Source organism: Salmo trutta, chromosome 4 (genome assembly GCF_901001165.1).
Source record: "Salmo trutta chromosome 4, fSalTru1.1, whole genome shotgun sequence".
NCBI lineage: Eukaryota > Metazoa > Chordata > Actinopteri > Salmoniformes > Salmonidae > Salmo > Salmo trutta.
Window position 1 is genome coordinate 70,892,785 of NC_042960.1, and position 12,680 is coordinate 70,905,464.

At 44.0% G+C, this 12,680-nt stretch overlaps 1 protein-coding gene across 1 annotated transcript; it reads left to right on the top strand.

Annotated features, from left to right (window-relative positions):
- The first annotated feature begins 482 nt into the window (after positions 1–482).
- snapc5 (small nuclear RNA activating complex, polypeptide 5) lies at positions 483–12,305 on the top strand. Its single transcript, XM_029751946.1, has 4 exons — positions 483–795; positions 4,556–4,677; positions 11,197–11,274; positions 11,697–12,305. The coding sequence occupies exons 2-4, from the start codon at positions 4,588–4,590 to the stop codon at positions 11,892–11,894; spliced, it is 366 nt and encodes a 121-aa protein (XP_029607806.1). The 5' UTR covers positions 483–795; positions 4,556–4,587; the 3' UTR covers positions 11,895–12,305.
- The last annotated feature ends 375 nt before the right edge of the window (positions 12,306–12,680 follow it).

The following is a 12,680-nucleotide window of genomic DNA, read 5'->3' on the forward strand; positions in this document are numbered from 1 at the left end:
ATGAGTTGTCTGTGTGTAATGTTACAGGAGGAGACCAACAACACACTGTTTATGAGTTGTCTGTGTGTAATGTTACAGGAGATCACAACACACTGTTTATGAGTTGTCTGTGTGTAATGTTACAGGAGGAGATCACATCACACTGTTTATGAGTTGTCTGTGTGTAATGTTACAGGAGGAGACCAACAACACACTGTTTATGAGTTGTCTGTGTGTAATGTTACAGGAGGAGATCACATCACACTGTTTATGAGTTGTCTGTGTGTAATGTTACAGGAGGACACCAACAACACACTGTTTATGAGTTGTCTGTGTGTAATGTTACAGGAGGAGATCACATCACACTGTTTATGAGTTGTCTGTGTGTAATGTTACAGGAGGAGACCAACAACACACTGTTTATGAGTTGTCTGTGTGTAATGTTACAGGAGGAGATCACATCACACTGTTTATGAGTTGTCTGTGTGTAATGTTACAGGAGGACACCAACAACACACTGTTTATGAGTTGTCTGTAATGTGACCGGAAAGTACAACCCGGAAATGCGCGGAAGGAAAACCACGTGAATGAACAACGGAAGAGGCTACAACAACATAACGAGCAGCAGCAGCAGCAGCAGCGTTTAGTATTATTATCATCGGCGGTACCGTAAAGTAGACCGGTTATCGTTCATAACAGGACTTTATTAGCTGGATAGTTATCCATATCGATGTGCACCTAGCTGGCCTGCCAGTGGCCTTGTGTTTACTGTACACAGAGAGAGGAGAAACACAAACGGAACAGATTTTTGTGAAGGTTTGTGAGAGATATATCTATATAAATATATATATTTAGAAAGCTATTGTTGGGTGGTTTGATAAAGCTGAGGTTATTGTTGGTAGCATATTAGCTAGCTATCTTAAGACAACGTTAAATGGTTTTGTTTTCTGTAACGTTTATATGATTTTTTCCTGATTGAGTCCGCTGCAGAGGGAAGGATGTTAAACATGTTCTAGCTGTAACGTTGTATAAACGTTGATAAATAGCGACGTAACTAATGAATAATGTTTCTGGCAGCATTAGGTAGCATCCCACCTCGACGGGGGAGTAAATGGGGGGAAACCGAGGCTTTCTGAAGTGAAGGCGCTTTCACCTCGTTTTGTACCGGAAACAAATTCATTTAATCAGATCTTAATGATCTGTTCACATTTAGCACATTTAGTGACAGAGGTATTATTTAAAATCCGTTTTCATTATAACGCCGCGGTACAGCGGTACAGTCGTTAGCTATAGCAGCTTATAATCACTTACAATAACATATGCTTCTCATTTTTGTCTTCAAGTTGATTATTTTTCAAAAAAGGGAATCTATGGCATTATTTATGATGCTTAATTAAGACAGAAGCGTATACTAAATAAAACAAATTATTTGAACAACCGTGCAAAAAATCATAATAAATGTAAATAGTGTGCTATATACGTTCACAACCCGGAATGTTCCCTCCTCTACCTGCTAAACTAGCAACCGGTCAGGAGACACTACGGTCAAAGGTAAACACTACGGTAAACAGTACGGTCAAAGGTAAACACTACGGTAAACAGTACGGTCAAAGGTAAACAGTAAGGTCACAGTACGGTCAAAGGTAAACAGTAAGGTCACAGTACGGTCAAAGGTAAACGGTAAGGTCACAGGTAAACAGTACGGTCAAAGGTAAACAGTAAGGTCACAGTACGGTCAAAGGTAAACGGTAAGGTCACAGGTAAACAGTACGGTCAAAGGTAAACAGTACGGTCAAAGGTAAACAGTACGGTCAAAGGTAAACAGTACGGTCAAATGGTCAAAGGTAAACAGTACGGTCAAAGGTAAACAGTACGGTCAAAGGTAAACAGTACGGTCAAAGGTAAACAGTACGGTCAAAGGTAAACACTACGGTAAACAGTACGGTCAAAGGTAAACGGTAAGGTCACAGTACGGTCAAAGGTAAACACTACGGTAAACAGTACGGTCAAAGGTAAACAGTAAGGTCACAGTACGGTCAAAGGTAAACGGTAAGGTCAAAGGTAAACAGTACGGTCAAATGGTCAAATGTAAACAGTACGGTCAAAGGTAAACAGTACGGTCAAAGGTAAACAGTACGGTCAAAGGTAAACAGTACGGTCAAAGGTAAACAGTACGGTCAAATGGTCAAATGTAAACAGTACGGTCAAATGTAAACAGTACGGGGTAAACAGTACGGTCAAATGTAAACAGTACGGGGTAAACAGTACGGTCAAAGGTAAACAGTACGGTCAAATGTAAACAGTACGGGGTAAACAGTACGGTCAAAGGTAAACAGTACGGTCAAAGGTAAACAGTACGGTCAAAGGTAAACAGTACGGTAAACAGTATAGTAAAATGTAAACAGTACAGTAAAATGTAATCAGTACGGTGTCCAGCAGCGGTCGGAAATCGGTGGCATTTTGCAACACCCGGTTTGAAAAACCACGTGATCAAACGACGCTTGGGACGTCATTCGTGACGTTCTTCTGATAAAGTGATACGTGTATTTTTTTTTTTTAACGAGGCAAGTCAGTTATTAAGAACAAATTCTTATTTACAATGACGACCTGGCAAAAAGGCCTCCTGCGGGGACGTGGGCTGGGATTAAAAATACCATTTCTTAATAAAAATATAGGACGAAATACACATGACGAGAGACAACACTACATAAAGAGAGACCTAATATAGCACAGCATGGCTGCAACACAACATGACAACAACATTGGAGGAACACAACATGACAACAACATGGTAGAAACACAACATGACAACAACATGGTAGCAGCCCAACATGACAACAACATGGTAGCAACACAACATGACAACAACATGGTAGCAACACAGCGTAACAACAACATGGTAGAAACACAGCATAACAACAACATGGTAGCAACACAACATAACAACAACATGGTAGCAACACAACATGACAACAACATGGTAGCAACACAACATGGTAGCATCACAACATGACAACAACATGGTAGCAACACAGCATAACAACAACATGGTAGCAACACAACATGACAACAACATGGTAGCAACACAGCATAACAACAACATGGTAGCAACACAACATGACAACAACATGGTAGAAACACAACATGGTAGCATCACAACATGACAACAACATGGTAGCAACACAACATAACAACAACATGGTAGCAACACAGCATAACAACAACATGGTAGCAACACAACATGACAACAACATGGTAGCAACACAGCATAACAACAACATGGTAGCAACACAACATGACAACAACATGGTAGCAACACAACATGACAACAACATGGTAGCAACACAACATAACAACAACATGGTAGCAACACAGCATAACAACAACATGGTAGCATCACAACATGACAACAACATGGTAGCAACACAACATGGTAGAAACACAACATGGTACAACCATTATTGGGCCCAGACAACAGCACAAAGGGCAAGAAGGTAGAGACAACAATACATCACCCGAAGCAGCAACAACTGTCAGTAAGAGTGTCCATGATTGAGATATCGGCACACTGCTTCGAAGTTGGTTGCTTACCGATTTTCGACGCATGTCTCAGCTCCGGTATCAAACGGAGTGATTCGTAATGTTTTGGCGAAGGGTTAGCTTATCTAACGTTACTGTGACTAGATGCAGCACATCCCCAACAGCTAATGCTAACCGCTCGTGCTAACCGCTCGTGCTAACCGCTCATGCTAACCGCTCATGCTAACCGCTCATGCTAACCGCTCATGCTAACCGCTCATGCTAACAGCTGTACTCAATCAGCCAGGAAGTTCATGATCGTGACAATTTAGGGAGCCAATTAGCTCTAGTTAAGGTCCCTGTAATATGGATGGAGTTGAGTTTACTAAGCTAGGTAGACAATCGCTACAGTAAGTTTGCTAAAGCCTACATATGTTGTATCATTTAACATTTATTTAACTAGGCAAGTCAGTTAACAAATTATTTCTTTACGATGACGGCCTACCCCAAACCCGGACGACGCTGGGCCAATTGAGCGCCGCCCTACGGGACTCCCAATCACGGCTGGTTGTGATACAGCCTGGAATCAAACCAGGGTCTGTAGTGACGCCTCTAGCACTGAGATGCAGTGCCTTAGACCGCTGGGCCACTCGGGAGTCCTATTATAGTGAGTTTACTAATATAGCCTGACTATAGCCCTGCTGTATTTGCCTGTCTGTCTCTCTTTCTGAACCCACAGGACATCATGACAAGTCCACTACCAGAGCTGAAGAAGGAAGATGCATACTAATGCAACTGGTGTGAAACGGCTAGCTAGTTAGCGGTGCTCGCTAGTTGCGTTTCAATCGGGTGACGTCACTCGCTCTGACACCTTGAAGTAGTTGTTTCCCTTTGCTCTGCCAAATGCTGTAGCTTTTTTTGAGGAGCGATAGGTAACGATGCTTCGAGGGTGACTTGTTGTTGTTGTTCAAAGGGAACTCTGGTTTCAAGCCCCAGGTTGGGGCGAGGAGAGTGACGGAAGCAACACTGCTACAGTAATACTGTATATGTCTCTCAGTATTTAGGAATGGTCTAACTCCACCAGACACCATGTTGAGTCGTCTACAGGAGCTGAAGAAGGAAGAGGAGACTCTCCTAAAGATTAAAGTTATGCTGCAGGACCAGCTCAACAGACTCAAGGTACAGCTACTTTCTATTGTACCTACCTCCCTAAGTAAATAAGTAGTCTATGGCATCCTTCAAGAATTTATTGTATGTTTATTTATTATGGATCCCCATTAGTTCCTGCCAAGGCAGCAGCTACTCTTCCTGGGGTTTATTATGGATCCCCATTCGTTCCTGTTGCCAAGGCAGCAGCTACTCTTCCTGGGGTTTATTATGGATCCCCATTCGTTCCTGTTGCCAAGGCAGCAGCTACTCTTCCTGGGGTTTATTATGGATCCCCATTAGTTCCTGCCAAGGCAGCAGCTACTCTTCCTGGGGTTTATTATGGATCCCCATTAGTTCCTGTCAAGGCAGCAGCTACTCTTCCTGGGGTTTATTATGGATCCCCATTAGTTCCTGTCAAGGCAGCAGCTACTCTTCCTGGGGTTTATTATGGATCCCCATTAGTTCCTGTTGCCAAGGCAGCAGCTACTCTTCCTGGGGTTTATTATGGATCCCCATTAGTTCCTGCCAAGGCAGCAGCTACTCTTCCTGGGGTTTATTATGGATCCCCATTAGTTCCTGCCAAGGCAGCAGCTACTCTTCCTGGGGTTTATTATGGATCCCCGTTAGTTCCTGTTGAGACAGCAGCTACTCTTCCTGGGGTCCAGCAACATTAATGCAGTTCTATAGAATTCTAAATATTACATTTCATAAGACATATTTACAACACATTATGGGCACTACTCTACTACCACATACACTACATGGCCAAAAGTATGTGGACACTTGCTCATCGAACATCTCATTACAAAATCATAAGCGTTAATATGGAGTTGGTCCCCCCTTTGCCGCTATAGCAGCCTCCACTCTTCTGGGAAGTCTTTCCACTAGATGTTGGAACATTTCTGCGGGGACTTGCTTCGATTCAGCCAAGAGCATTAGTGAGGTTGGACACTGATGTTGGGCGATTAGGCCTGGCTCTCAGTCGGTGTTCCAGTTCATCCCACAGATGTTCGATGGGGTTGAGTTCAGGGCTCTGTGCAGGCCAGTCAAGTTCTTACACACCGATCTCAACAAACCATTTCTGTACGGACCTGGCTTTGTGCACAGGGGTATTGTCATGTTGAAACAGGAAAGGGCCTTCCCCCAAACTGTTGCCAAAATGTTGAAAGCGCAGAATTGTCTAGAATGTCATTGTATGCTGTAGCGTAAAGATTTTCCTTCACTGGAACTAAGGGGCCCGAACCATGAAAAACAGCCCCAGACCATTATTCCTCCTCCACCAAACTTTACAGTTGGCACTATGCACTGGGGCAGGTAGCTTTCTCCTGGCATCCGCCAAACCCAGATTCGTCTGTCGGACTGCTAGATGGTGAAGCGTGATTCATCACCCCAGAGAACGCGTTTCCACTGATCCAGAGTCCAATGGCGGTGAGCTTTACACCACTCCACCCGACGCTTGGCATTGGGCATAGTGATCTTAGTATTGTGTGCGGCTGCTCGGCCATGGAAACCCATTTCATGAAGCTCCCGACGAACAGTTCTTGTGCTGACGTTGCTTCCAGAGACAGTTTGGAACTCGGTAGTGTGTTGCAACCGAGGACATAAGACTTTACGCTCTGCGCTTCAGCACTCTGCGGTCCCATTCTGTGAGCTTGTGGCCTACCACTTCGCGGCTGAGCCATTGTTGCTCCTAGACGTTTCCACTTCACAATAACAGCACTTACAGTTGACCGGGGGCAGCTCCAGCAGGGCAGACATTTGACGAACTGACTTGTTGGAAAGATGGCATCCTATGACGGTGCCATGTTAAAAGTCACTTAGATCTTCAGTGAGGCCATTCTACTGCCAATGTTTGTCTATGGAGATGTCATGGCGGTGTGCTCAATTTTATACACCTGTCAGCAATGAGTGTGGCTAAAATAGCAGAATCCACTAATTTGAAGGGGTGTCCACATACTTTTGTATTTAGGACTAACTTATTTCTTGCCACCAATTCTGAAACTAGCTGCAGCTCTTTGTTAAGTGTTGCAATCATTTCAGTCACTGTAGTAGCTTACGTGTTGAGTTTTGAGTCATCCGCATACATAGACACACTGGCTTTACTCAGAGCCAGCGCCATGACGTTAGTAAAGATTGAAAAAAGTAAGGGCCCTAGACAGCTGCCCTGGGGAATTCCTGATTCTACCTGGATTATGTTGGAGAGGCTTCTATTAAAGAACACCCTCTGTGTTCTGTTAGACAGGTAACTATTTATCCACATTATAGCAGGGGGTGTAAAGCCATAACACATACGTTTTTCCAGCAGCAGACTATGATCGATAATGTCAAAAACCGCACTGAAGTCTAACAAGACAGCCCCCACATTCTTTTCATCATCAGTTTCTCTCAGCCAATCATCTGTCATTTGTGTAAGTGCTGTGCTTGTTGAGTGTCCTTCTCTATAAGCATGCTGAAAGTCTGTTGTCAATTTATTTACTGTGAAATGACATTGTATCTGGTCAGACAACATTTTTCCCCCCCAAAAGTTTACTAAGGGTTGGTAACAGGCTGATTGGTCGGCTATTTGAGCCAGTAAAGGGTGCTTACTTTTGCTTCCCTCCAGGCCTGAGGGCACACGCTCTCTAGTAGGCTTATATTGAAGATATGGCAAATAGGAGTGGCAATATTGTCCATTATTATCCTCAGTAATTTTCCATCCAAGTTGTCAGTCCCCGGTGGCTTGTCATTGTTGATAGACCATTTTTTCACCTCTTCCACACTGACTTTACGGAATTCAAAATTACAACGCTTGCCTTTCATAATTTGGTCAGATATACTTGGATGTGTAGTGTCGGCCTTTGTTGCTGGTATGTCACCCCTAAGTATGCTGATCTTGCCAAAGTCATTAAAGTAGTTTGCAATATCAGTGGGTGTTGTGATGAATGAGCCATCTGATTCAGTGAATGATGGAGCGAGTTTTCCTTTTGGCCCAAAATGTCATTTAGATGCTCCAAAGCTTTTCATTCTTTGTAATTTTATCTTTGTTTCATAGTGTAGTTCCTTCTTGTTTTTATTGAGTTTAGTCATGTGATTTCTCAATTTGCAGTACATTTGCCAATCGGTTGTGCAGTCAGACTTACAGTGCCAGAATATACAGGTACTGTATAGCCTACTTGCCAGACTGTACAGGTACTGTATAGCCTACTTGCCAGACTGTACAGGTACTGTATAGCCTACTTGCCAGACTGTACAGGTACGGTATAGCCTACTTGCCAGACTGTACAGGTACTGTATAGCCTACTTGCCAGACTGTACAGGTACTGTATAGCCTACTTGCCAGACTGTTTTATGAAATATCCTACTACATCACAGGTGTCAAATTCATTCCATGGAGGACCGAGTGTCTGTGGGTTCACTCCTCCCTTGTTTTAACTACAGAGCATTCGGAAAGTATTCAGACCCTTTGACTTTTTCCACATTTTGTTACGTTACAGCCTTATTCAATAATGTATTTAAAAAAGTAATGACAAAGCGAAAACAGGGTTTTATCAATTTTAGCAAATTTATAAAAAATTAAAAAACTGAAATACCTTATTTAATTAAGTATTCAGAGCCTTTGCTATGAGACTCGAAATTGAGCTCAGGTGCATCCTGTTTCCATTGATCATCCTTGAGATGTTTCTACAACTTGGAGTCCACTTGTGGTAAATTAAATTGATTGGACATGATTTGGAAACACACCTGTCTATATAAGGTCCCACAGTTGACAGTGCATGTCAGAGCAAAAACCAAGCCATGAGGTCGATGGAATTGTCCATAGAGAACAAGTCAGGATTGTGTCGAGGCACAGATCTGGGGAAGGGTACCAAAACATTTCTGCAGCATTGAAGGTCCCCAAGAACACAGTGGCCTCCATCATTCTTAAATGGAAGAAGTTTGGAATCAAAGACTCTTCCTAGAGCTGGCCGCCCGTCCAAACTGAGCAATCGGGGGAGAATAAGGGCCTTGGTCAGGGAGGTGACCAAGAACCCAATGGTCACTCTGACAGAGCTCCAGAGTTCCTCTGTGGAGATGGGAGAACCTTCCAGAAGGACAACGATCTCTGCAGCACTCCACCAATCAGGACTTTATGGTAGAGTGGCCAGATGGAAGCCACTCCTCAGTTAAAGGCACATGACAGACCGCATGGAGTTTGCCTAAAGGCACCTAAAGACACTGACCATGAGAAACAAGATTCTCTGGTCTGATGAAACCAAGATTGAACACTTTGACCTGAATGCCAAGCGTCACGTCTGGAGGAAACCTGTGGATGTTTTTCAGCGGCAGGGACTGGAATAATAGTCAGGATCGAGGGAAAGATGAATGGAGCAAAGAACAGAGAGATCCTTGATGAAAACCCGCTCCAGAGCGCTCAGGACCTCAGACTGGGGCGAAAGTTCACCTTCCAACAGGACAACGACCCTAAACACACAGCCAAGACAACGCAGGAGTGGCTTCAGGTACAAGTCTCTGAATGTCCTTGAGTGGCTCAGCCAGAGCCCGGACTTGAACCCGATCAAACATCTCTGGAGAGACCTGAAAATAGCTGTGCAGCGACGCTTCCCATCCAACCTGACAGAGTTTGAGAGGATCTGCAGAGAAGAATGGGAGAAACTCCCCAAATACAGGTGTGCCAAGCTTGTAGCGTCATACCCAAGAAGACTGGAGGCTGTAATCACTGTAATCGCTGCTTCAACAAAGTACTGAGTAAAGGGTCTGAATACTTATGTAAATGTAATATTTCCTTTTTTTATATATATAGATACATTAGCAAAAATGTCTAAAATCCTGTTTTTGCTTTGTCATTATGGGGTTGGTGAGGGGGGGAAAAACCATTTTAATCAATTTCAGAATAAGGCTGTAACCTAATAACATTTGGAAAAAGTCAAGGTGTCCCAGAGTCAAGTCCCATATTTCGTTTGCCTCATCCCTCTCAGACATAATATTTTTTTCCTCATCATGCCACAGGGGATTTAACAATTTTTACAGTCATTTTCTTAATGGGTATATTATTAGTAACTGGGATAAGCAATTTCATTAATGTGTCAAGTGCAGCGTCTGGTTGCTCCTCATTACACACCACAGACCAACAAATATTATTTACATCATCATCATCATATGAATCACTACAAAACGTATTGTATGACCTCTTATACACTATATTAGGCCCCGTCTTTGGAACTTTGGTTTTCCTAGATATGGCTACTATATTGTGATCACTACATCTGATGGATTTGGATACTGCTTTCAAGCTCATTTCTGCAGCGTTAGTAAAGATGTGATCGATACATGTTGATGATTTCATTCCTGTGCTGTTTGTAAATACCCTGGTAGGATGACTGATAACCTGAACCAGGTTCCAGACACTGGTTACAGTATGAAGCTTTTTCTTGAGTGGGCAGCTTCATAAAAACCATCACTGATCTGACAAGGCTGGATAGATGAAATCAAGGGTCCCACTTCATGGCTGAATAGGTGAGATCTATCAAATCAAATTTGATTAGTCAATGTGAATAGTCCGGGTAGCCATTTGACTAGATGTTCAGGAGTCTTATGGCTTGTGGGTAGAAGCTGTTTAGAAGCGTCTTGGTCCTAGACTTGGCGCTCTGGTACCGCTTGCCATGCGGTAGCAGAGAGAACAGTCTATGACTAGGGTGGATGGAGTCTTTGACAATTTTTAGGGCCTTCCTCTGACACCGCCTGGTATAGAGGTCCTGGATGGCAGGCAGCTTGGCCCCAGTGATGTACTGGGCCGTTCGCACTACCCTCTGTTGTGCCTTGCGGTCGGAAGCTGAGCAGTTGCCGTACCAGGCGGTGATGCAACCAGTCAGGATGCTCTCGCTGGTGCAGCTGTAGAACCTTTTGAGGATCTCAGGACCCATGCCAAATCTTTTCAGTCTCGTGAGGGGGAATAGGTTTTGTCGTGCCCTCTTCACGACTGTCTTGGTGTTGTTTGGACCATTGTTGATGTGGACACCAAGGAATTTGAAGCTCTCAACCTGCTCCACTACAGCCCTGTCGATGAGAATAGGGGAGGTGCTCGGCCCTCTTTTTTCCCCCCCTGTAGTCCACAATCACCTCCTTTGTCTTGATCTATGAGGTGGGACCTTTTTTGTTTTTCACCTATCAGACCATGTTAATTCATTACATTCACATTTTTACATTTTTAGTCATTTATCGGACGCTCTTATCCAGAGCGACTTACAGTAGTGAATGCATACATTTCATACATTTTTTTTCTTCTCCGTACTGGTCCCCCAGGGGAATCGAACCCACAAGCCTGGCGTTGCAAACACCATGCTCTACCAACTGAGCCACATGGGACCAATTCAGAAGGATGCTTGTTGACCCTTTTCAAATGTGGGCCACCTAGCCTGAAATTCCACTTCATGTACTCTGTCATGCTCAACATGTTTAGCATGTCAAGGAGTGGGAATGATAACTCAGAGTACCGGTACCTTATGTTACTACCCTCCTGAGTAATGATGGGTAATGTCATCTATATAACTGTCTGTCTTTTTTTTTTTTTAGTTTGAAGAAGGGGCCCTAAAGTCCATCATCAACGCTCAGACAGACGAAGGTCCTTCACAACCTGCCAGTCCTCCTGAGGTACTGCACACACGTCTGTCACACACACACACCCATACACACACACACACCCATACACACACACACACCCATACACACACATACACACACACACACACATACACACACACACATACACACACACACACACACACACACACACACACACCCATACACACACACACACACACACACACACCCATACACACACACACACCCATACACACACATACACACACACACACCCATACACACACATACACCCATACACACACATACACACACACACACACACACACCCATACACACACACACACCCATACACACACACACACCCATACACACACACACACCCATACACACACATACACACCCATACACACACATACACACACACACACCCCCCCCCCTTATCTAATAACCTCACTTCCTGTTCCCTGCAGGTTCCTCTGAACCTGGATGACGAAGCAGTGATCAACCAGACCAAACTGCTGCTGAGTGGTCCTGTAGACTACCACATAGAGGAGGAAGAGGAGGAGGAGGAAGAGGATGATGAGGAGGAGGAGGAGGAGGACGACGACAACAATGAGCTTGAAGCAGTGCCTGAGGAAGACGAGGAGGAGGACGACGATTATTACTGAGTGGACCTGTAGAGGAGGAAGAGGAGGAAGAGGAGGAGGAGGAAGAAGGAGGAAGAGGAGGATCACGACGACAACAATGAGCTAGAAGCAGTGCCTGAGGAAGACGACGATTTATTACTGAGTGGACCCGTTCCTAAATGGCCCCTTATTCCCAATGTAGTGCACTAGGTTAGAGCAGGGAATAGTACCTTGCCAGATGTAGTGCACTACATAGGGAATAGAATGTGATTTGGGATGTAGCCAGGGTGTTAACCTCCAGTACCTAAATGCCACTGAAGAGGAGATGTGTGTATATAATATTACAGACCTTTTGTTTTGTTTTGCATCCTGTACTTCTGAAGTTATTTATTAGAGAGTGTTAAACTAGAAGATGTACAGTTGTAAATAAAATGCAGCCTGGGTGCCAGCCAATCTCCTTCTGTTCTTGTTAACTCCTTACGGAATTGTCATGTTTGGCTTGACAATGACAGCGGTAGAGTTGACTAGAGTACAAACAGATCTGGGACCAGGGCTTATTGTCATTCCATAATGACAGCGGTAGAGTTGACTAGAGTACAAACAGATCTGGGACCAGGGCTTATTGTCATTCCATAATGACAGCGGTAGAGTTGGCTAGAGTACAAACAGGTCTGAGACCAGGGCTTATTGTCATGCCATAATGACAGCGGTAGAGTTGACTAGAGCACAGACAGATCTGGGACCAGGGCTTATTGTCATTCCATAATGACAGAGGTAGAGTTGACTAGAGTACAAACAGGTCTGGGACCAGGGCTTATTGTAAATGTA

Excerpts from the sequence above, each read along its gene's own strand:
- snapc5 (XM_029751946.1), top strand. The coding sequence starts at position 4,588 with ATGTTGAGTCGTCTACAGGAGCTGAAGAAGGAAGAGGAGACTCTCCTA. Across the intron at positions 4,678-11,196 it reads ACCAGCTCAACAGACTCAAG|TTTGAAGAAGGGGCCCTAAA; the intron begins GTACAGCTACTT and ends TTTTTTTTTTAG. Across the intron at positions 11,275-11,696 it reads AACCTGCCAGTCCTCCTGAG|GTTCCTCTGAACCTGGATGA; the intron begins GTACTGCACACA and ends TGTTCCCTGCAG.